This window comes from Notothenia coriiceps, unplaced genomic scaffold, assembly GCF_000735185.1.
Source record: "Notothenia coriiceps isolate Sejong01 unplaced genomic scaffold, NC01 NC01_scaffold00028355, whole genome shotgun sequence".
NCBI classification, from domain to species: domain Eukaryota; kingdom Metazoa; phylum Chordata; class Actinopteri; order Perciformes; family Nototheniidae; genus Notothenia; species Notothenia coriiceps.
Genome location: NW_011361056.1, coordinates 93,698 through 119,817, shown reverse-complemented (window position 1 = coordinate 119,817; position 26,120 = coordinate 93,698). Strand labels below are relative to the sequence as shown.

The 26,120-nt window shown below is 40.2% G+C and overlaps 1 protein-coding gene and 1 long non-coding RNA gene across 2 annotated transcripts in view; one reads left to right on the top strand and one right to left on the bottom strand.

Annotated features, from left to right (window-relative positions):
• Positions 1–3,815: 3,815 nt before the first annotated feature.
• On the top strand, positions 3,816–18,049 carry large1 (LARGE xylosyl- and glucuronyltransferase 1). Its single transcript, XM_010785820.1, has 10 exons — positions 3,816–3,825; positions 4,703–4,831; positions 6,477–6,589; positions 9,289–9,414; positions 10,870–11,025; positions 14,635–14,798; positions 14,948–15,226; positions 15,367–15,513; positions 16,976–17,171; positions 17,815–18,049. Exons 1-10 carry the CDS (start codon positions 3,816–3,818, stop codon positions 18,010–18,012), a joined length of 1,518 nt encoding a protein of 505 aa, XP_010784122.1. The 3' UTR covers positions 18,013–18,049.
• Positions 18,050–25,101: 7,052 nt separating this feature from the next.
• Positions 25,102–26,120, bottom strand: part of LOC104958111 (uncharacterized) — an 11,736-nt gene continuing 10,717 nt past the window's right edge. The window contains exon 3 of the long non-coding RNA XR_799733.1: positions 25,102–25,112. This is a non-coding gene — a long non-coding RNA (uncharacterized lncRNA). The remainder of the gene's footprint in view (positions 25,113–26,120) is intronic.

Here is a 26,120-nt window from a genome sequence, read left to right as displayed (position 1 = left end):
ATAAAAAGACATCATGGAACTATTTCCTAATTCCTGGTTAACACAAATCAGGTGCTGGGACTGTCGTGGCTTCCTTAAGGCTTGTGCCAGAAATATGACCATATAGGTTTTAGTTTTTGAAAGGTCAAGCTAACTTTGATGTTGTTCTGCTTAACAAACACCGCTGCAGGTGAAGCTACACCCTCAAAAGCCCCCCTTTGGCATAAAAGCAACAAAACAGAGGACAGAACAGCAATTTATAAAAACCCAATAGCAATTTGCTAAACCTTGAAAGAAGTTGTTCCTCTTTTGTTGTCTTTTCTGTTATTCCGTTGTGCTCTGCACTTCAGGGCCACGGTACACCCTGCCATGCACTGCAAGGCTATAACTTCATCCAATCCTCTGAATTTACGATCTAAAAAGTCAACTAAAATTCATGCATTCAATTTTAAATTGAATTAATGAGCAGCTCCACTAAAACTTTTAATAGCCTGAGCGATAAGAGAAATGGTGTCGTGAGACCGTCATTAAAGAGAAGTTAAGGGACGGCAGACTCCAGGGAGCCGATAAACTGGGTGCTCCACTCTCCTGCTCTCATTTCATCTGCAGTGAGGTCAGCCCACCGTCCCCTCAGCGTCAAACAACCCAACAACAGGACCACAGGCTAAAGATACAACTGTATGAACTGAGAAAATACTCTTTTCAAAAAACTAATCAAAAAGTAGTAGAAATGTTCACTTCTAATTGTATAGCTTACTTTTAAAGTCTCTTTCACTACAACAGAAATCACTTTTGTATAATTACTTTTATTTATTTGGCAGATGCTTTTGTCCATAAATCTAAAGATTAAGCCCCAAGTTTATTGTGGTGGGATATTTCAGTTAGGGTTACATAAAATACAAATGTATGATCATAAGGTGGGGGGTTTGCCCTTATGTCCTGTATTTTTTTGTAGCTTTGCTCATCTACATGCTACTCATTTTTGGTAGTCGCGTGCTGGGTCATTCCAGAATTGGAGGACAATTTAGGCTCCAACATTTTTGAAAAATGAACCTTTTATGTTATAAAAATGTTTTATGTATTTAGGAAAAACAGATAATAAACCATCAAAAAAAGTGATTTGCCCAGCTAGGCATCAAATGTATATTTTCCAATGAAGAATTACCCCTGTTACTCTAATTATAGTAACAGGGTTGAAAATCAATGCTAATTTGAGTTTTAATCTCAGAAATTATTGCTAGATGTAGCATGTAATGCTACTTTCAAGGCAAGGACAAACTTGGATATCTAATGCAAAAAAGATAACTTTGAAATTAATATGCTTTATATTTTAATATCAGTAACAGGGTTGAGTGGGTCAGAGTGCCACACTCTTTGAAGACTGAAAGGATTGTAAAAATATGAAAAATAAAAGAGAGGACTTAGTTTTGGTCTACCCATGGCACTAGCACATGGCTTGCTGATTTCCTTTCCACTGTGTCATCTGATTTACAGTTTTTTCACTTCCTGTTCCAATCTAAAAAGTTTTGGGTAACAGGGTTGAACGCATGTTGAGGGACACACCTTCTGTGCAAAATTACTGTTATTTAAAATATGTTTATGATTTAACAAATTGATTTTACCATTACAAGAGACATATATCAATAGAATAATACCAAAGAAAAGTAAATAAAATCCCTATTTTAAATGTTATTATTATATTTGACATGCAAGTTGGTCACCAAGAAGCGGGGACAAGAGAAAAATGCCATTTTAGGGGGTGTTCGAGAGCTATTTGATCATTTAAATAATATTTTGAAACCACTTTTTCTACAACTTTATATACATTTTGTCTCAAGACAAGTATGTTTAACACAAGTGCATGTTTTAGCATTTTGGGCATGGATTATTAGATTTTTTTATATGGGGGACATGAAATGTCCTCCAATTCTGGAATGACCCTGCTACTGTGTATGCTAACATGCTAATAGGGACCCTAAACGTTCTTACAGCTCATTGGCTGACTTGACAAAGCTTCTCCAGAAACACAAAAACGGTTTTTATTGGCTCTTTGTTGAGTAAACTGACGCTGACACATGAAAATAGAGTGGCCCTTTATCTCAGAAAGGTGGTAAACTGTTGTGTGTCCCTGAAAGTATAGATACACACTGTCTACTCTGTGTGTGACAGTGAGTGTTCCTTTGGGTTCACAAAGCTAAAACAACACGTTTGAAGAGGGAAATGATGAAACACGGTAACAGCAACGTTTGACTCTTTGTTTTTTATTCAGGTAGCAGCATCAGTCAGCACTGTCCTACTTTAAACAATGCAGCTCCTCCTAGCCCTGCAAAGCCATACACACATTCAGAAACCACATTCAGAAACCAAACACACACCTGATCACACACACACACACACACACACACACACACGACTGCACAGAGACAGAGAGAGACGGAGAGAGAAAAACAGGCCTCTAGTTTAACGATGGTACAATCTTAAAAATAAGGAAATGTCTCCGACAAATATGTGTGTTTCTCAAGTATTGTATTAAACGTATAACAATTTCCCAGCAGCTGGAATACACAACCAATTGCCTTCACCTGTAATAAAATAGAAAATTAAATTCCAACTCAAAGTCCACTTTTTCCATCACAACACACATTATTTTGTCGACATGCGAGCTCCTGCTGAGAATAAGAGCTTATTCTAGACCTTGGAAATAGCACTTTGACAAAACAATCGTTAAAAGCCACAGGGTAATCCTCATAGTTCCTTTGTATTACATCATCTGTGTGATTTTCTTCTTGTATTGAATGTATGTATCAAGCCTGAGATGGTGGCAGGAGATGCGTGACTGAAGTGAATACCTTTTTGAGACGCATACTAGACCTTTTTTGAAAAGGTGTAAATAATCTACTATCCGTCTACGTTCATTACTTATTTGTAATCCTCTCAGTGAGAATGGCAGCTGAGGTTACATTTAAATGATCAGTTTTCTTCCAAGCACATGAAAGTGAAAGGAAGGAACCAGCGATGTCTACACACATGGTTATAGAGTGACTTGTTGCAGTGGTTATCTGATCCCTGATCAGTTTAACTAAATAATGATCTGTGTGGTAAAGTGAGAGAGAGCCCGTACAGGGTATACAACGTAACTCTTGATCGTTGTCCATAAATGCAATTCATCAAGGAGTTAGTGTTTAATAATGACTAATATGTTTGGTGTAACTAAACTTCAGACGTTTCTCTTCTTCTTCTGGTGTTTCAATAGAGCTTCATGTGTATTAGCACCAGACCCGGCGCCGTGGGGGGGCCATGACATTCCTGCCCTCCCCCAATAAACACGTTTTTTATTATTTATAAAAAAAAAAAAAAATTAAAATGTATCTAATTATAAATAAACTGTGAACTTTAATGCTACGATATATGTGATGTCAGATAGTAATATAAGAGTAATAAATGAAAAACAGGTATGAAATTCTATATGACAGTAAAACAAGAATACAGTTTGAAAGGGGAGTGATTTGTAAAATATCCATAAAGAAAAAGAAAATCTGATTACAGTTGTGTTTCATCTGGGTGTTGAGAGATGTATCCATAGATCTCTTCATGTTGCTCTCAAAGTGCACCAGATTGATGCTTTCAACTTCAATATTTAAAAAAATATCTTCCCGGGGGAGCATCCCCCCGGACCCCCCTAGAGGAGGTGAGGTCCGCCCCCTACTCGCACATAGCACTTTACCCCTGCCTATATGCTGTGGGCTGATTATGGAGCCTTCATTGTAACAGTAATTCAGATGCAATAAGCCTATATAAAAGGCCNAATTTTATGCTAATTACTCGTCGGGATCGATATGGGGTATGGTAAATAAAAATAAAACCGAATTTTGATTTACACTCGTTGAAGTATCAGGATAAGTCTCAAAGAAAATCGTTACGGGAATCTCCCTTTTATCTTCTCTTGTATTTACGATTGAAAAAGATCCGAGTATTATTCAGGATTTTTTGGTTCAAACGGTTCTTTTCATTCTTCTATATATTCTATGTTCATCTTTTTGGTCAAGAACAACGGTTAAACTAAGAAGAACCTGCTATTTCCCTGGTTAACTCCAGGTAGCTAGAGGTCGATAGTCAGTACTCAAATCGGAGATTTTGGCTTGCAACGATTATGAAAACAACATAATCGAAATAAAACGATTTTTTTTTTAATCTTTTTTGGTTTTTCAGTTTAATTATACTTAGAGTTCAGGGTAATCAACTGTTATAAACATACTGTTCACATTTCTTTCTTTTTTTCAATAAATTGATGTTTTCAAAGTAAATGGATAATCGTTTTTAATAATCGTGATATCAATTATTGACCAAAATAATCGAGATTATGATTTTTGCCATAATCGAGCAGCCCTAGTACAGTATATGCTGTGTTCGAAAGGATGTAAAAGTTTTCAGAAAAAAAGTTCATTCAAATCCCCAAAGCAGTCCGTCCAAGATGACAATAATGTGTTTGCCAAAAGAAGTAAATTAAAAATCTTTTCTAATAAATATTACTTCAGGGATGTTTGCCACATATTAAAGATATGCAAAATTGAACTCAACTCAAATCAGACAAACCCCCCAGGACACGATGCATAACTTCCAATCATAAACACAAGAGAGTAGATAATGAAAAAACTCTCTATTAAATGTAAGTTACCTAAATAAAAGAGGTACTAAAGTTTATGTAGAGAATGTGAAAAATAAGTCAAGTTGTGTCTGCTGTTTTCAGGTCAGCAGGTTCTGGGTCTGGTGGAGAACCAGAGTGACTGGTACCTGGGGAACCTCTGGAAGAACCACCGGCCGTGGCCAGCTCTGGGCCGGGGCTTCAACACTGGTGAGTCCAGAGGACGTTATGTTCTCATGGTAGCATGGTCGGTCTGTATGAAACGGTTTCCCTGTCCTTACTTATAAGCGCAATTAATGCTAAGCTCTTGATTTTTGAGTATGCTTGAAGTATGAAAAAATATCCAGAAAATGAAGCAGCGCCAGGAAGACCTCAAACCATTGGCAATTTACTTTTAAGACATTATTTTTGCACTTCACACTGAAACAGGAACAGATTTATATTTAAATCTGCACACATTTTGATGCTAACCTTTGTGTCTTCCTGACTTCCAGTTGACAGTGTGGATCAACCATTATCAACTAAAAGTGTTTACTTTTCAATGTTCCAAACAAAACTTTCATACAACATGTTTTTGTAGAGTGGACCTTCTACAACCAGGATATTACAAACGTTTTAAATGGTAGTGTACATCAATGGACATTTGATGTACATTTCCTACTCCTATTGTGACAGTATATTTAGTAAATGTATTGCATTTAAACACATTAACATTTACTGTAAGGATTGAATTTCTCTTTATGTATCCAATATATCCATCTGTAATAATCAGAAAACTTTATGTTGGGTTTTGTTGAAATGAAATCAAATAAAAGATACATTTAAATTAAGAATGTACTATTGAAAGATTAAATGAAATACAAATATTTAAAGAATATGAGTTGGATACACATTTCCAATAAAAGATCAAACAAATGAATAAAAAATATTTATACAAACATAAAAAGTTAGGGAAAAAATGTGCATATGAAATGTTTTTTTTATTATTGCAGTTTTCTGTGTTCCTTTTTTTCCTCTGAAATATTCATTTCAGAGCCTCACAGTAAAGTAGAGCAGCAGTGAGGCAGTTTTGTTGCTCGTTTGTGTGGAAAAACATATTTTTTAAAGCCGACAGTAGAATTCATTGAATTCCATTACACCATGTTATTATTTTCACCCTGCTTATATATATTCCCCCCCTCAAACCCAGCAGGAATTCTCTTTCAGAAGACTTATAACTCTCTGTTGTTTGGAGCTGAAGGATAATAGTTCTATTGCCCACAACAAACCGCACGACCTGCTGCCGACGCTCTGTAGATTGCCCCCTGAACACCTTTATTTTGTTCACTGCTATGCTCTTACTGTTAAATTCCTGTTATTGTGACTTAACAGCAGTTCTCAGAAAAAGAAAGACATTTTTTACATCAACACAGAAGAGCAATTTGACCAAAGAAAACTCCAATTCAACTGTGGTCGGTCAGCTTCGTGGCCACGGCAACAGATGGAGCTCAGCGGGGTGCGAAACATTTTCTGCTCCACAAATAAAATCCACCATATTTCCTCCGTCCAAAATTGGCTGCTTGATTTTATTTGTACCAGGCCAGAATATTTCTTTTATTAGCCAGGGAACTGAGAAGAAGATGCTTTTGATTTTTAGTCAAGAAAAAAGTTATAATTCTTTGTGTGTCCCCAGGAGGATATGAACCTGTTTTCCCATTCAATGACGGTCAGTCTTTAGGTTTTAAATCTGCGGTTTTATCTCAGAAAACACAGGGATGTGATTTACAGCCTTGTGATTGGACGTTATCACCTTTAGCAGGCAGCTAGATACAGATCTCTCTGTTCTTTAAGCTATCTCTTTCTGCACGCTTTTCAGGGGTGATTTTGCTTCTGCTGGATCGTCTGAGGAAGCTGAGATGGGAGCAGATGTGGAGGCTGACTGCAGAGAGGGAACTAATGAGCATGCTGTCCACCTCCCTGGCAGACCAGGTAACACACACAGACACATACCTTTCGACATAACTCAAAATGAACCGTTTCACATGGACAAATCACAAAAACATCTGTATTGGTTGTGGGAGTTTGACCAAACATTCAAAGGGGATATATTTTGCTTATTTTCAGGTCTCTTATTGTATTTTCCACTCTACTGTGACATGTCTCCATGCTTTAATGTTCAAAAAGTTCTTTATTTTTCTCATACTGCCTGTGCTCCAGCACCTCTTTTCACCCTCTGTCTGAAACCAGAGCCCAGTCTGATCTGATTGGTTAGCTGGCCGGCTCCGTTGTGATTGGTCAACCACTTAGAGATGTCCCGCCCCTTATCCTATCAAGCACAATGTTTTGGAGTTAGCCAATAGATGTGTGAGTGTTACATAGTGATGTTATGTAAGTGAAGTCCATTGGATGGGTTTCAGGCAGGGGGGGTGGGGGGGGCGTTGTGTGGAGGGAACTTTGGGATTCTAGCCTTTGCAGACCATTTACATGCACTAAAACCTTTTATAATACACTTCAGGAAAGGATAAACCCCAAAAAGCATTATACGGCCTCTTTAAGACCGTGCCCTTTTGTTTTTTTTTGCTACTGCTACCTGAACATGAAGTTAAACTGAGCTGCAGTAAAGTGCTCAAATGCTTCAAATGAAGTACTTCTTACAGCTTGTTATCCAGCTGCGTCTAAAGGTCAAACCACTTCTGCCTGTTGTGTATGCCAGCACTGGAAAACATGGTGTAAAACATGCTGTCAGCCTCCTCCGGGCTGCACCACACATCAAACAAAAGGGGATAAAAGGTTACACCTTTAAACACACTCTTATATTTCCAGCATGTTACACTCACTTGTCCACTGGAAAACTGACGAAGGGAATTAGTTTGAAGAATGAACATTTTTTTAAAAGTCAAAGCCCTTAATACTTTCTAACCTCCCCACACTTGACTAATCTTTCTTGTAAAAGTGGGAGTGATTTTTTGGTTTTGGAAAGTCACAAGAACGGTCAAAATGCAGCCCTCAGTTTCCTTTCTGGCTCAAAGGTGGGCTGGGCATGAGGTTTCAGAAGATATCCAATGATCTGACAAGCATTTTGAAGCAGACTGACTCCTTATAGAAGCCCTTTTGTGCTTTTAGGGGTTTTCCCTTTCCTGTAGTGTGTTTATATATTTTTGTGTGCATGTGCAAAGGCTAAAATCCCAAAGTTCCCCCTGTCTAATTTTAGACAGAGGGTGAAAAGAGGTGCTTTAGCATGGGCGGTATGAGAAAAATAAAGGACCTTTTTGAACATTAAAGCATGGAAACATGTCACAGGAGAGACACTAAATACAGATATGAACCTGAACATTAGCGTAATATGGCCCCTTTAAAGTACACTTTATCCATCCCAGCTGAGTGTACCTGAAGGTCATAAATATATTTATCTTAAACTATGGAGAATTCTATGTGTAACAAGTATTAAGGCAAGACACTGAGACCTTGGCGAAGGGTCTCTTCATTATCTGGGAGCTATTCAGAGCTCATCTAGATGAGAGGTGCGTTTATGAGATTTTAATTAAAACTTCATTAGGATAGTCCCGCAGGGTATGCAGTTTGGAAAAGGAACAGGGTTTTTGCAATAGCTTGAGCATTGCATCTGCATTTTGCTGTATGAGCTCCTCCAATGGACTGGCAGCCATCTTTATCACAGCATTCAGAGAGTTTTATGCCTGTAATTACCAAGCTGGAATCTGTCACTCAGACTTTAGTCTTGTGACTCTGAATGTCCCGAAGTCAAAAAAGTTGTTTTGTTAAAAATGTAACAAAGGACTAAAGGTAAGCTCAAAGCAATTTGAAGCATTCAGCTTTACGATTACACAGGCTTTAAGGAATTAAAGCCTGAACATCTGGAACATCTGGAGACGTACAAAACCCCTTACTAAAGAGAAGAGTCAGGAAGAAACCGTCTCTATCCATAACTAAATAATGATTGATGATCTGTTATCTTTGGAAACTGTGTGCACTTATATTTGGACCGTTCATAAATAGGTGGAAAAAATCAAGAACATAATAAAATATTAGATTTTTATAGAAAAATGATAATAAAGTATGAAAGACATGTTCAGATATTTTCTATATGTATGCATAAATATAAATATAAATATATATAGTGTATATACCTGAATACTTAATGATATTTGTCATGGAGGAAATTGGGTTTCGTGACATTTGCTCCATTTTAATATTGATTTAATAAAAGATAAATAAATACAAAATAATGTCTGTTTATATTTGTGCAAATAATAAAAAATGTGTACATAAACAAAGGAAGTAAAAGTGTGAAAGATCAAATGAATATAGTTATATGAACATTAGATATATACAGCGGTATATTTGTACTAATAACTTACTAATACTGGATTGCATTGTTTTAAAGTGTTTGGCTTAAGTAAAAAAAAAGAGATGTATATATATATAATTACTATATACTATACTATATATGTACTGTATGATAATTTAAGAAAGTTTTTTAACAGACATTATTTGACTATGTTTTCTAAATTGGTCTTTAGTTTGAAATCTGTGTGTGTGTGTGTGTGTGTGTGTGTGTGTGTGTGTGTGTGTGTGTGTGTGTGTGTGTGTGTGTGTGTGTGTGTGTGTGTGTGTGTGTGTGTGTGTGTGTGTGTGTGTGTGTGTGTGTGTGTGTGTGTGTGTGTCCGCAGGACATCTTCAACGCTGTGATCAAGCAGAACCCGTTCCTGGTGCACCAGCTGCCCTGCTTCTGGAACGTCCAGCTGTCCGACCACACCCGCTCCGAGAAGTGCTACAAAGACGTGTCGGACCTCAAGGTGAGCCCCTGCTGTCCCCAATATGCTCACACTCTGTCTCACACACACACACACACAATACCTGACCTACATTATTCAGGAGTCCCAGCCAGCCACACACTGCGGACCGCACACTGAGAGGCAGAGTAAAAGCATTATGGATTATGTTAACCTTGTAAAACGTCATGTCTTTTCACGTTCTAGGAGATGGGTAAAAAGCCTGTTATTCCCTGTTGATGCACGTTTGATGCATATGTGACAGACTGTTTCAAAGATATATTTGATTATGCTTCATGGCTCAATCTCAGCAGTTTTCCCCAAAATAAATGCCCAAGTGGAAGCAGGGATTAATCTCCCTGACATCTGCCCACATTTTGATTGGCCTCCATTACACAGCAAAGATACAACAGCAACGATGTGGGTCACAATGCCTGCCGATGTTTTATTGGCTTCGTCCGTGTCACAGCTCGTTTAATATCAAGCATAAATTAGACTTCCTTTCAAATGAGCCAAATATTAACAGTATGGATGAATGAGTCTTGATGTTGTCAAATTCACCGAGCAGAATTGACACACAGTTGGGAACAGCCAAATTAACAAATGACAATATTATGTTACGTTAAATACCGATAACAAAAACTATAAAGGAATACATACTCTTACTTCACTCGGTGGAAACTGAAAAGCAGGTATGCAGTTATTTTTGTTAAAGGTGCTTTTTCCCGGCTGAACCTATTAACTAATGCCTTGGAGCGCCCACATGTGATCAATCAATCAAAGTTTATTTATATAGCCAAATATCACACATTTTACATTTGTCTCAGGAGACTTTAGAGTTTGTACAGGACTCTTTTATCTTGTAATATTCTTTGGCATGCTTCTTGAGTGATATTAAGCGGTCTTTAACTCTTTACCTGCTGTAACAAATGCAAATTGCCCCTCTGTAAGACGAATAAAGGTATTCTGAATACGTATACGACCCCCTCTGTCATTAGATAGATGTGATGCTATGCTCTCATTTATTGTATTAATATTTTATTGTTACTTTGTATGAAAACAGTTAGGATCAGACCCATGGTTTTGCTGTTGTAGAAATCAAAACATCTAAATATCGGCGGTTTAAGGTGCTCTTTGGATTCAGGATTTCGTGTAACAATGAAAAGCAACCTCATCACTTCCATGTTCTTTTTCGATAGTTGTATTTGGAGACAATCTTTAAAGTGTCATAAGTAAAAGAAAAAGTGAGAAGCTTAATGCCAGACTCTAGCAAGTTAGTCTGTCCAATGTTTGAATGGTTAAAATGTTTCCTTTCAAAATGTCCCCTTTCAAAATGTTCCCTTGACAGTTCCCTAAATCCTTGAACCAGGATGTTTATGATTTGATGGGATGCAACTGGTTTACAAAGAAAAATGACAAAGAAAAAAGGACCCAGAAAACCGTTTTCACTGCTTTTCTGTCTGTGTTTCTTCTGCCCAGGTGATCCACTGGAATTCCCCCAAAAAGCTGCGAGTAAAGAACAAGCACGTGGAGTTTTTCCGGAATCTCTACCTCACCTTTCTGGAGTACGATGGCAACCTGCTGCGGCGGGAGCTTTTCGGCTGTCCCAGTGAAACAGACCACAACAGCGAGAACGTAGGTGCAACTGCTTCTGTGGTTCTGGGTAAAGCCTGATACAAAGGTGTGAAGTCGGGGTGGGGGGGGGGGAACTAGCAGACAGTAAGGGTTAGTGTCACGCTTGAGTAGAAGAAGAACTATAATGGACTTTTCGTTATGGAGAACTTTCTAACTTGGTAATGTTTGGGTTGTTAAATGTCAGATCTTCTTCTTCCTGACTTGATTTCATACTTTCTAATTAGTTAGATATTTATTTGATAATTCTTTGTTAGGTCCTGTGTTGCATTAAATAAAACATGTCCTTCACAATAGAACAATAAGTCGAGGAGGTTGGCTTGATGTGATTCACAGAGATTAAGATCTTATTTAATGAACCACACTCCAATGAAACTCTTTAATTAACTTCTCCTCATTTGAACCACTTTGTTTCATGACAAATTAAAGGCCCCTCTAATTTATGTTCTCTTCTACAGACCCCCTAAACTTCAGAGTATTTCTCTGATCTGTTAACTTTTCTTACGCCTTGCTTTGATAGAATCTTGGTTTTAGGGCGATTTTAACATAAATGTAAGAATCCCCTTTGGTCTCTTTTTTAATACAGATTTCAAAGACCTGATGAGATGTATACATCTTACTGAGTTAGATGAGGGTCCTGCTCACTTAAAGAGACACACCCTGGATTTGGCTCTCTCCCCTGGTGGCTACACTTGAAAGTCTTAATCTCTCTGAAGCTAGCATCTGTCTTTCTGTCTACAAAGCTTATATTTCCAAGGCCCTCCTTCCACCTCCTTCTCTCAGAGTGTATGATTCTTGAGTATCAAGTGATTGGTCTACCTGCCTATTGATCTACCAAACGGTCCATTTAATTACCTGTCCTCCTGGTGAAGTCAGTTTGTCTGGCTGTTGTTCTTTCGGCTCCTCAGTGGTGGTGCTGTAAGAACAGCTGGCTCTCTGGAGTGCTATAGAGTGTCAGTCAGAGCGGGTGTGGACCGAACAGATGGTGCTACCGTAACACATACTCAACACTGACATATTCCATCTGGTGTTGGGTTACTTTAAACATATCTACATGAGGGATGATGTTGACATACAATCCTTTTATATAACGGCTCCTCCGGTCCCTTCACTAACAACCAGGCTGCCCAAACCTGCCTTCACACACTGGTGTTTGCCTACATTCAAGACAAACCATACACTCAAACATTTGGAATTCGCTCTGCATCGGCCAATCAGCTCGTACTTCCTCACTGTGAGTGGGATCCAGGTTCCCCTCAACAAGAACACAGCTGTTCTCTACGGAACGGTGGAACGAGCTTAAATCTGCTATAAGTCTACATGTGTCCCCTCACTTAGACCTACACGTGTCCCCTCACTTAGACCTACACGTGTCCCCTCACTTAGACCTAACACAAAAAACATTCAACTCATAACATTTGAAAAGCTCATTTGAAACAAAAGCAGCAGCCCTTACAAAGGTTTTGGCCTTTTTGAAGCAGATGTATTTAAGTGTGTATCTTCACAGTTTATGGATAAAAGAGTCCGTTAAATGAAATGTAATGTAATACCTGATGGTAACAAAATGGATATCTTTCAATAGAGAATTAAGAAAAGTGTCTTCATTCATAAACCAAATGTAGTCAAATCAGATCCGAATCAGATGAGTTTATATGACCTTTATTCGTCCCACATAGGGGAAATGTACATTGTTACAAGATGGAGACAAAAAAAAAAACGGTATTAGAAAGGGCATGCACATCATATTTACACGGACACGTTGTCCAGCAGGGAGGACATCTTGGTTCCAAGTCAAGAATACAATGATACACAAAAACATGAAACGGAACCATTCAGAACAGGTTCCAACACTTAGACTGTAGACTTGCTTGGACCACATGTTGTAAACCTGGTTCATGTGGAGCTCACTGAGATCATACTACCCAGTATACTGTCAGGACTCTGTCTTATCATTCAGACTGATATTCCACAGCTTGTTAGCTTCTAACCTGCTGAAGGTCACTTTGCTCAAAAGTGTTTCCAGGACCAGCCTCTATGGGACCAGCCCTGGTGTCAGCAAGTGTCAGCTCTGCGGTCACTTAATCAAATTATAATTTCCCATCAGGGTATGCAAGAAAAAACATTTCCCCAACCGACACTTCTAATGTGTTAACTCAGGAAATACTTTGTTCGCTTCATTTTTCAGAGTTTGATCAGTGATTTAAATCCAATTAAAGTGATGATTAGACTAATGAAGTCACTGAGGGGTTGGCTCCAGCAGCACACTGCAGCCCGGGCTCCTTCAGGGCCACAGCGTCACTCCAGTCCAATAATAACACCCTTCAAAGCAGGGCCACACAGGAAGTGGCAGCCCATTAGCATCCACTCTGCTTTTGTTTGTTTGGACTTCCATCTCCACTTAAATTATTGAGAAAGTTACCAACACCTGAATGCTGACATCCATTCATACGTTGGTTGACGTGTTGCCCCATCAACAATTTTACAGTATTCACACAGAAGCAGAAGGCTCCTGCCAATCCTCTATGTCCATTTGACCAAAGAAAACAAACAAGAGCTAATCAGGGATAAATTATTGGAACTGCATTTATTTGTAATGAATTGTAACAGCTTGTTGCTAAATGGATTTATGTGGGATTAGAGGCCTGAGTCTGGACAGACTGGGACACAGAACAGCCCTCAAAATGTAATCCTAAAGCTCCAGCCTAACCCCCCCCCGCCCCCCCCAAAGGTGCAGTACACAAAGGTTCAGTACACATGCAGACATGGACACTGAAGTTCTACTAGTGGCAAATAGTTGTTTATTCAAATGCCTAAGTACGATGCAGGTTTATATTTACCTGACAAAGCCCTCTGGTGGCATTATGACTCAGGGGCAAAGGCTGGACTAATATGATGTTGTTATGAACACCTTGGAGGGGGGTAGGGGGTGGGCTTGATGGATGGGTTTAGCAAGCATGTGACACAGGAGCCCACGCTCCGTTTGCTGTTACCCACCAAGAGTCATTTTGCTTTTAGTTTTTAACCATGACAACAAAGGTTCTCAAAACTTAAAAGGTAAGACCAAAACTTGACCTTGGAAACAGAATTTGAGGAGATAAACTCACTTTAATGTCCTTTAGGTAGCTGGAGCTCTTGATTATATCGCATGATATCCATTGGAATGTTTGAGATGGAACTCCTGTTGTCGTGTTAATAATATCCTACTTTTACATTTTGTTAGCTGTAATTTGGCCCTTCATAGTGTTTATTTGATTGTTTTCATGGTCCACTTGTTTATATTTGAAAATGTTTAGTTCTATTTTATTTTCTATTTTGTGTATTATGTATAAAAATAAATAATAAAATATGTATTTTCAAATGATGTGCAAGGCCTTGTTTTAACAATCTGCTGCTGTGACGGGAAAAAAATCCTATTTGGCATCAATAAAGAATAACTTATCTTCATTGTTCTGAACCCTAACCCTGGCAACGTTTGGTAAGACTGTCAAGTGATTTACAATCTGTCTGACCTCAACCTATATAATCACTGTGGTGCGATGATACCGTTACTTCGGATCACCTTTAGTAGTAAACCTTCTTTCTCTAAAATGACCCTCTCCTCCCTCCCTGCAGCTTCAGAAGACTCTGTCAGAGCTGGACGAAGATGACCCTTGCTACGAGTTTCGTCGAGAGCGATTCACCGTCCACCGAACGCACCTCTACTTCCTCCACTACGAGCACGAGCCCAGCCCCGACAACACCGACGTCACTCTGGTCGCCCAGCTCTCGATGGACAGGTACTTTTGGTAACTCTGCACTGAACTACTTTGTTTTTTTAATCGAGAGAAAACATTGAAATGGAAATGAACTGCTAAAAAGTATTTAGGATTCCTCTACTTAGTGGTGTAGTGATATTGATACCCTCTCTGTGGCCCGCCCCCTGCAGGTTGCAGATGCTGGAGGCCATCTGTAAGCACTGGGAGGGGCCCATCAGCCTGGCCCTCTACCTGTCGGACGCTGAGGCCCAGCAGTTCCTGCGCTACGCTCAGGGCTCCGAGGTGCTGATGGGCCGCGGGAACGTGGGGTACCACATCGTCTACAAGGAGGGACAGTTCTACCCGGTCAACCTGCTGCGTAACGTGGCCATGCGGCATGTCAACACGCCTTACATGTTCCTGTCAGACATCGACTTCCTGCCCATGTACGGCCTGTACGAGTACCTCAGGTAAGAGGAGCAAAACTGAAACCGCTAGTGACCCTAACACTTGGCTTGATGTTTCTTCAGAGCAAGAAACGCAATTTTTATCCCATTTTGTTAGATGTTGCAAATGTATGTAATCCTATTTCCTCTCTTTGTATTTAAAGGAAGTCAGTAGTGCAGCTGGACATGGCCAACGCCAAGAAAGCTCTGGTGGTTCCCGCCTTTGAGACGCTGCGATATCGTCTGTCTTACCCAAAGTCCAAGGCTGAGCTGCTCTCTCAGCTGGACATGGGCACTCTCTTCACCTTCAGGTAAACAGCTCTCACTCATTTCTTTTTTGGTGATTCAAAGCATTAAAAAAAGTTCAATGAACATGCACTGCGTGTTCGTCAATAGTCACTCTGAGGGTTTTTGAGTTCGGAACGCTGCTGGAATATAGCGCTCGCAAAATACATTTTCTTTAACTCCTAGCGTTAGCTTTAGCCTAGTAGGCTACTGGTGACTAACAGGCTATTACGTCACATCATAATTATCTTTTAAATCGTCCTACTCATTGATCAGCAAGAGGCACTACAATTTGTATCCTACATATAGATAGTATAGTTTTTCTTTGTTCATTCATATAGGAGTAGAACGCTCGGTTTCTCTGAACAACCAGCTAGCTTACATTTTCTTAAACTCCTAGCGTTAGCTTCAGCATACCTAATCATCTCCTATGATATCATCCCTAATGATAAGCAAAAGGCTCTACTTTTTAATATTATACATATAAAGAAGATTGAATTCAATGCAATTTTTAAACAAACTGGTTTGTTAACGTAGAATAATGCAGACATAAACCGCCCTCTTTCTTCGATCAACGCTCAACGTGCATTTCGTGAACATTGGATGAACAAATGCACCCGTAGATAATTTGCTTTGTCATTTGAGACTGAATCAGGATTTGGATATAGAACTGAGGGGGTCTGGCGAGAGAAGGGGGTCCGGCTGTCTGCAGGTTGGATTCAGAGACTACAGGAGAACAGTGGTCAGCAGAGACATCAGTATCAATACACTCATTACCAGGGACAAAGGGCCATTTGTAACATTAAAGCCACTGGAAACTCTCCCGGCTGCTGTTTAAATGAGAGAGGGGGAGGGGCTCCATTTTCTGCTTCGTCAGCGCTTTGCTCTAACCATACATCTCAATTAAAAACAGCCGTCATCATTACAGTAACAAGCACAATATGTTGTTAAGGGAAGGAAGAGGGTAATTATGCGTTCCTCCTGTGTGCAGTCCATTCAGTAACATTTACTCTGCTCCTAGAATAGTCTGTATATACATGTTATTATTTTATCTAGTTAGTGAAGAAAAAAGTGTCCACACAGACTTTGCATTAAGTCTACAGTGTTAGGTAGACAAACTCTGTAAAAAACATCCAGACTTTTCAAACCTTTTCACCGTTTCAACCGTTTCAATATCAAAATGCCTCCTAATTTATTAATAACTATCTATCTATTTGATAGTTTCTTGTTTTTATTTATTGAAATACACAAACCTAACAGATAACAGATGATATACAGAGCAAGAAGAGGCCACTTGCCTCCACCTAAATAATGATAAAATTCACAACTTTATTGAAAAGACAAGATCAATAAATTCAATAGTGACATCAAAGTATTAAAACATATAATAAAAAGAGACAAAAACAACTATACATCTTACTTCTTCTCAGAAAGCATATTTGACACTCCCTCCAACTTAGTTTTTCTTTCCTCCTCCTCCTCTTCCAGGTACCATGTGTGGACTAAAGGCCACGCACCAACCAACTTTGCCAAATGGCGGACAGCCACCACGCCCTACAGGGTGCAGTGGGAGGCGGACTTCGAGCCGTACGTCATGGTGAGGAGGGACAGCCCGGAGTACGACCGCCGCTTCGTGGGCTTCGGCTGGAACAAGGTGGCTCACATCATGGAGCTGGACGCACAGGTACGAGACCCAACGCTCGCTTTCTGTCTGATTAACGTCTCAGGTTTTCTCAATGCTTTATAAATTAATTAAAGTATTAGTTAAAATATCTTAAAATAAGAAATCAGTTCTATGGTTCATACATGGACATCGTCGTACCATTCCTCACGCCCGCATCATTTACCGTGAAACCGACCGTGAGCGACAGATGTGAATCATGGAAGTTATGGTTTACTTTCAACACTATGTTAAACCAAAAGGTGAACCACCAAGAAAGCCAACATTTCACGGTGTTTGGTGGTGTTTAGTTTTCATTTTCCTTTCTCTAATTGGAATTTAAACCTTGGTAATCAAGAAAAAAGTCATTAATTTATCCACATGGCAACATGATTAGAACACACAGGGCAAAATATTTTGATCTGCTCCTGTAGTCCATCTACGGAAAAATGTAGTTTTTCCACGGCGGACGCACATCATGGCAACTCCAAGTTTCTTTTCCTAAATAAAGATGAATTCTCCTTCACGTCTTTCCTGAACCCCATGACGTTCTCACTGAGGTTAAGGAAAAATGGTTAGAAAAATACATGATTTATTTTGGACAAAATTTCACATTTGTAGCGATCAGCCGCCCACACTGAAACTCCTCTTCCTCCTCTCTTCACAGGAGTATGAGTTTGTGGTTCTGCCCAACGCCTACATGATCCACATGCCTCACGCGCCCAGCTTCGACATCACCAAGTTCCGCTCCAACAAGCAGTACCGGGTCTGCCTGAAGACCCTGAAGGAGGAGTTCCAGCAGAACATGTCGCGGCGCTACGGCTTCGCTGCCCTCAAATACATGACGGCTGAGAACAACAGCTAGCCACCACTGCAGACCCTCACCCCCCCGGGCCTGAACTATTGACACATGGGCTGGGGAGTGGGGGTTGGGGGTGGGGGAACAGGAAACAGACAGGGTTACTTTGAGACCACTTTGTTCGAATGTTTGACCCTCAGTGTGGGACTGCATGGGTCTTTATGTTCTCTCTTTTTCCTGTGGATGGAAGGAGGGGATTCACTTCTGCCAGGATGGAGATGACGGGGGTCCGACTGTGTGAGCCATGGCCCTTAAATCTAACAGACAGGAACATTCGATGCCTTGTCATATTTGTAAGGCCAGTGACAGAGTTGTTGGCTGTGTGTAACATTATGTAAGCGTGTGTGCAAATGTGTGAGTGCGTGTACCATGCAGGTAGATGTTTCTGCAGGACAGTGCTTAGCGAAAAGCTTAAGGAGAGATGATGAAGTGAAGCATTGTGGGCTTACAATCTGTGCGCACGCCTTCCAAGTGCCAACGAAAAGCAGCAGCAGCAGCAGCAGCAGCCGCCGCTGTCTGACTGACAGCAAACCCCCGACTCAAATGCAAATCGTCACCAGGCGGCGAGATAAGACAAAGCGTTTCCGTGTCCACATAGATTTTGAAAATCTCATTGTGACGAGCGACACACACTCCGATATCGAGGCGAGCAGCCAGCCGCTGCTTAATTTGTTTCCTAGCTGATGCATATCAGAATAAATCCTTCTCCTCGTATGACAAGGGAAGTTAAGTGCAGAGCTGGAGGTTGATATTCAGGGTGTCTCCACATCAGCGAGCTGCTACAGAATGTTTCCCCGTGTTCATTTACGATACACAATCTGACAGCAGCCGGTCGGCGTGGGTTTCTTTTTTATTTGTGGATTTTAAATGGATGTCGGTGCGGTCTGCACAAACACCTGCTGGAAGGCCTGTCCGTTTGTGACTCCCCAACGCACACAGTATTCATTTTTTACTTTTCTTTCCGACCATCAGTGTTATTTATCAGTGTGTTTACAGTCCTGACGGGTGGAGCAGGAGGCGTTATTGTCTCCTGATCTGAAAGAACATTTGAAAACTGAAAAAAAGCTATTTTTCTCTCACTCTTTCTTTCTCACTCTGGCCTCTAGTTTGACGACATTATCGTGGCGCTCACTAACGCTGCAGTGGTGTGTGTTCTCATTTTTCGTTGTCACACACCATCAGGCTAGGTGTGGTGATCCTGATTTGTTGTGGATATTCTGTTCAGCTGTTACAACCAAGAAAAGCATATCTCTCCCAGATAATGAAGACAGACATTCACTGTAGCATTATACTCATTTTATATGATAGACATATCATAACTCTGGTCTTGGGTACATGCATTAAGACTCATGTTACTATATGATAAGGTCAATTGAAACTAAAGTTTGAATGGACTACAGATAATCGAGAAATATGACCTCAAAGAATGTAAAGTAGGTTAATATCAGTTATATTAAATATAATGATATGGAGATAAAAAAAGGATTGAAAATCACAAAATGGTTGCAATATGTCCCGGTTTTCCAAGATACGTTCAAATCAGAACTGTGTTTACTCCAATCCACAGGGTGGTGCTAATCAGACCCGGCGCCAGAACAAATCTACAGAGAGGGTGTATGATTTTCATGGGAGGGCACACAACAAAACCGTCATGTGCCGCGGCCAGTGTCGACGCCAGAGATTTTCTTTTGGGGGTGCTGTGGGGTAGCTTGACGTTTCATAGAGGGTGCTCAAACATTTAGGGTTTCCCATTAATGTACCGGGCGCTACAGTGGAATTTTCTACTGCAACACTCCCCACACGCACACACATACACAGCACACCTGCGACTGTTACAATGAAGGCTCGATAATCAGATCACGGCATATGGGTGTAAGCAGGGGCAAAGTGCTATTNGTTAATTAAGATTAATTAATTACACAAAAATTAACGCGTTAAAAAAATTAACGCATTTTAATCGCACTTATTTTTGCACCGCGGAACGTTTCTCACTGGATGAGTCCAGTGAGAAACGTTCCGCGGTGCAAAAATAAGTGCGATTAAAATGCGTTAATTTTTTTAACGCGTTAATTTTTGTGTAATTAATTAATCTTAATTAACGCGTTAAAGTCCCGGCCCTAATTTAAGAATAACAAGCTCACGAAAAACAGTTCTTGTTGCCATTGATTCTATCTTGAGATAAAGGGACAATTGAGTCATGATCTCCAGCTAACCAGCTGAGTTTAGCCTCTCTAAAGTTTGGAGTGTGTGCAGACAGAAATAGAGGTTGAGAGGATCAGTGGCAGAGACTTCAACAACAACACAGAGCCAGCGAAAAAACATCATCCTCTAAAAAGAAGTTTTTGAGTCCGAGTCGACTACAAACCAAGAACGAACTGCCACTTGAGAAATGGCAGACTGCTGCAAGGAGTTTTTGCAATAAGTACAACACATGTACAGTTTTGGAGCTGCTAGACAAAGTGTATAAAGAGGACAAGAAAGGGAGGCAAAATGAAATAAAGAGAAGAGGGAAAGAGATAAGACGTGGGCTTTAAGGCGAGAGATTAAGGAAGGCAAGCTAGGCAGAGATAAAGGTCAAGGAGATAGGCATTAAGCAGGAGATAGAAGCCTGCAGAGCGAGCATGGGTGTAGCATTGGCGGCTTTAATGAAGGCTGTAAGGAAGATTAATGAGAGCATATTGGAGCAGGCAGCAGAGAACAGGCAGTCCCTTTAGATAAGCTGCAAAACAACGATCTGCCATCAAGGTGATGACTGAGCGGGACAATTAGAGCTCAAAGACAAAACACTTCTGCCTTTACTGGGACGCACTTCACGGGGGATTCTACTTTGGTTTGGGTTCATAACAAAAAGTCTGTTGGCTTGATTCAGCTGAGGTGGGAAGAAAAGTTTATATTCTACTCCATACTTGTTTAAAGGTTAAATTTAGATTCATTATAGGTAATAACAATTCAATCAATTGTTGAATCTGAAACCAGAGCACAGTCTGCTCCGATTGGTTAGCTGGTCGTGATTGGTCCACCCGCTTGGAGATGACCTTTCTTAGCATATCACCAACAATGTGTTGGAGCGCGAGCCAATAGAAGCGTCGGTACATAGTGATGTCGCTATGTAGGGCTGCTCAATTAATCGTATTTTAAATCGCGATTACGATTATGGCTTGCAACGATTACGAAAACAACGTAATCGAAATAAAACGATTATTTTTTTATTATTATTTTTTTTTCTTTTGGTTTTTTAGTTGAATTATACTTAAAGTTCAGGGTAATCAACTGTTAAAAACATACTGTTCAAATTTTTTTTATCCAATAAATTGATGTTTTCAAAGTCAATGAATAATCGCAATTACAATTATTGACCCAAATAATCGAGATTATGATTTTTGCCCTAATCGAGCAGCCCTATCGATATGTTACGGATGTAAACAAAGGAGTTCAATCGAGGAGGGGTGGGGGGGACAAAACTGTTAGCCTTTGCAGACCATTTACCTGCACAAAGACCCTTTATAACACACGACAGGAAAGGGGGAACCCCAAAGAGCATAATTGGGCCCCTTTAAACTTGAGGTAACCATTACATTGTTTTCCTTTCCTTTCATTATAAATGTCACTCTTATGTTACAGTGTGGCAAAAACTAATAGGGAAACGTGTTCATGCAGTTGTAAGAAATGCTGTGACCTCAAAAAGGGTTAACACATTAGGATTTCCAGGCATACTTTTGTTCCTTGGACCAAACATCCACAATGAGAAAAACTGAGGAGCAACTGACCATGAACCTTCAACCATCAGTTTTCTCAAAACAGTTTGATTCTCGGTTTCTGAGTCAGAGAGCCATGACAGAGCAATATTGATTTTACTTCTTTTCTCTCGTTTCAACAAAAAGAAAGAATGGAATTTCTTAAGAAGCAGATCATCAAGACAAGGAGATTCTTCCCACCGTTCTCTACATTCAAACCAAGCTGTCATCCACACACACTGCATCGGCATTTAGAACCAACACAACAGATGTACGATATTCACATTACACTGTTCATTTGCTATTGATTTTGTAACATGGCCAATACCGGCTATTCAGCGATTAGTCTGTTCAGAATCTATTACAGAGTACGACATACTAGTATTATGCATGTCCCACCAAGCAAAGTCCTCACACAAGCAAACCTCAGGCAATCCAAAATCTATTTCCCAGCATGCAGGTGGGCGAGGAGGGAGTGAGCGGTTCTTAAATTAGCTGTCGGGAGGTACAAGGAGATCAGTGGGAGTTTTTCCTGCCGAGTCAGCAGTTCAGACCAGTCGTAGGCCCAACTCTCTCCTCCTCACATTGTATTCTCCTACTGCACCACACATGGAGCTTTGATTAACAACCTTATCAGGAGATACATTAAACTAACGACAAGTGAAATGATCTCTTAGATTTAGTTCATGTTGTTACTGACATGGTCTGTAATGTGGCCGGGAGATAGATGGAATCGTAAAGATATATATTTTTTCTTTCAAATTAATAATTTCAGAAGTACTGCAATTAAAAACTAAGAGCATAGTAATTTAAATGTGAGCTATATTGTAAAGAAATATCATTGCAATAAACATCATTATGCCTATGTTGTGTTATTTTCAGACAATGTGATATATTATATGGATACAAAATATAAGACTTTTGGAAACGACTAACGTTAAAATGACCATATATCCTCAAAATTAATCTGCTTTTTACACAGCCCTGGCTCTGAAAATGGGAAACAAACACTATTCCAAAAAATAAGCAACAAGGGAGTCATTGCTTGTGCACTGGCCATAGATGCAACAAAACAAAAACAGTGAGAGCGAAAGAGACAGTATATCTGGAGGGGATCATTTGTTTGATAGTAATCTGTGCTTTGTTGAAGATGGGATAAACCGGGAATGCTGCTCTGCACCATTACTCTTATGATACCCGGATGACCCAGTCACTTTTCTGCAGACATTAGAGCACTATTATCCAGTGGATGTTTATCTGGTAGCTTGTTCAAACCACTCAGACCTGTGGCTTTGTAGAAAATAAATAGACATTTCTGGGCTGTGTCTCCTGTTGCTGTATGACTGTTGCTAACCCTAACCCTAACCCTAACCATATAAAACACACACGTCTCCCTCTAGGATACATATGTCCATCAAAACAGAGTACAGTAACAAACAGATATTTATGATGTAACAGAAAAATCTAAACCTAAGTCTCGGCAGAATCAGAGGTTCAAGATTCAACTCATGTTATTTTTGTTTACCTTATATCCTTTCCCCAGAAATAATTTGTCCTTGTCATCGTAGGAAAAGCAAACCCTTTTCCTAGCAAACCCTCCCAGTGTCACAATGATCCGGCATGAACATCCCCCATGAACTGAAGCCTCTAAATGACATACAGCCATCATTTAACTATTTAAACGAGTGCTTTCATACAGTACAGGGACATATCCAAATGCAACCACACAAAACAAGAAAGCTTGGGAAAACCTAAACAGGAGGCGGCTCAGTGAGCGATTGCATGATGAAACAAGTCTCTGTCCCGGTGTCCTTGAACGCCAAGTGATCAGCTAAAAAGCCTTTCTGTCACATGAGGCTTGAACTGCGGAAAAAGAGAGAAATTATGTCTCGTGCACTTTAAGCGGCAATACACTTAAGTGCTCCTGATCCAAGGACAGGTAGATGGTAGGTTATACTGCCAAAGCATCATCTGCCATTAGTTCTGTTGATTGCAGAAGGTGGGGCAATAAAGGCAAGGCGTAATGTTAACCTGCCCTGCTCTGCTCTGGATAGAGTGTAGTGGGGGGCAATGTGATGGGGACCGCCTCCGGGTGACAATTTCCATATTAACTACAGGATAGGCTTACATTGTTTTTACGTTTTTTTAATGTTATGAGAACATCCAGAAACATCAACAGTATACCATTCCTTTTCTGGACTGATAATTTAGGGATCCACTTAAACCAGAGGCTGTATGACTAACATTTCATATCCAACATAAATCCAAGGTTTCATGGGGAAGCAGTTGTCATAATTCCACACTTCCCCATGACACACATCTTAATTTAGTTCCTTTTTCCTATCTTTAATGCTCATGTGTTTTCAACATTCACAACAGTGACCAGGAGCCTAAGAAAAGGCCACCAAGCAACTGCCAAAATGGGTATACGTTAACATAATATATGTTATTTCTGTTTGTATCGAAGTAGGTTTTTGGAAAAGCCAGGTTAAGACATGTCAGTGCTGCAGGTCTTCACAGCGGTTGCTTAACAGTGCCTTAGTCTTTCTCATGTCGCCAGTCTTTAGTGACTACCATTTCCCCTTAACTGCACATTGGTTGCTTCATGGTTAATGTACCTTGTCTGTCCGACTAAAGAAAAGCGAGCCATTGGGATTGTAATAGGGATTGTAACCCATTTGCAGCTCTGAAGGGTGCTTACAACTCTCCGTTACAATGGACCCTCACAACATTAATGGCAGGTATTTTGTCTCTTGGACAAGCACTAGTGCGTACATTAGTACTTTATTTATTTTATTTGACATTAGAAGCAATATTTTTGGGAAAAACCCCCAAATAAAGCTAAAAAAATGTATCTTAAGGTCGATTCCAACATTGAATTGGTCACATCGATTGGCTTTTCTCTTCACAATCTCCAAAAACTGGATGGTTTCCAAGTATTGGTGTTTCTGGAATTCTGAAGAAAACACCTTTTAGATAAATGTGTAAGGGTAGTATATATGACTCTTCCTGGAACAAGAATGCTTTGTGTAGTCCGTTAATACTGGAAAGAGGCACTGACAGCTTACTTAGTAGATGTTGAAGTACAGTACTACACCCAAGGGATCACTTTCAAATGAGTGTTGCCCCTGGGGAGGTGAGCGATGGAGCCCCTGTCTGCAGGAGAGTCTGGCCCCAGGCTGCACACTTCTAGATGGGCTACAGTCCCAGTGTCAAAGTGTGGCTCTCGCTCCAGCTCACCAGCTTTCTGGAAAGGCTTCATCATACCGGTGATGGGCAATTATTGCTCATGTCAATCCAAAATGATATCAAGCCAAGTCCATGTTCACTGCTAGGATTCTGTTTCCCTGCCTATAACTCCACACTGTTGGCCTCCATTACTGTTGTCTCTCACTTCACAGATATTGGGGGTAAATGGTAGAAAACAAAGTATGACAGCGGTTTAAATGGGTTTCTTAGCCAAGTGCTTTAAAAGGGTGATATTTATACAGTTTGATCACATTAGAAGATCTGAGGAACAGAAACAGATGACAGCTTTCATTTCTGAGAGACGTGGTTGCGAGAAGCACAACATGCTGATGCAGCTACTTGTCAAGATATGATTTTCCTTTTCCTGTATATCTTTTTACATCACTGTTTAAACTTTGATTTGTTTGTCACTGATCTCTCGAAGCACTAGGACAGGGGTGGCCGAGCCGCATGTGGCTCTTTGCCTAGTTTCATGCGGCTCTTCAGTTCATATCGAGTTGTATATGTGTGAGTTTGGGGGAGAGACACTGACTCCTGACTAGTTGACTAGTGTTGCACGGTGTATCGATACTTGAAAGGTATACCGCGATACCCTGCCGTTAAAAACGTTACGATTCCTCAGTTTCATTAGTATCGGCAGACCCGGCGTCATGGGCGGGCCCGCCCATCCGGGATTTGGGCCCGCTGTTTTAATTAGGGCTGAATACCACATTTTTATTGTTTTATTATTATGTTTATTGTTGTTATTTGTAGTGCTTTGTCCTAATATTTATTTTTGTATTAGTTTAATATCATTTTTTTATTTTGCTAGGAAATTCTGAATGAAAGGCTGCGCGCAAGACTGGTTTTTCGCTGGGTTGAGTCGTGTGGGTTTTTGAGTGAGATGCGGCACAGTAGCCTGTCAGTTTACTCTTGCTAGGTTAGTGGTTCACGAAAGGAATATGGCAACTCAGCACCAGATGCAGGCACATTAGAAGAAAGCAGTTACGTTACCAACGAGCAAGCAAGTCAACTGGCAATCAATTATAATTTGAAGAGAAATTGACTCAAGCCGGCTTTCTCACAAACTCCTGCTCTGTGCGCAAGCAGACCGCTGCACAGGCTCTCTGCCTCGCTCGATCTCCCTCTCTC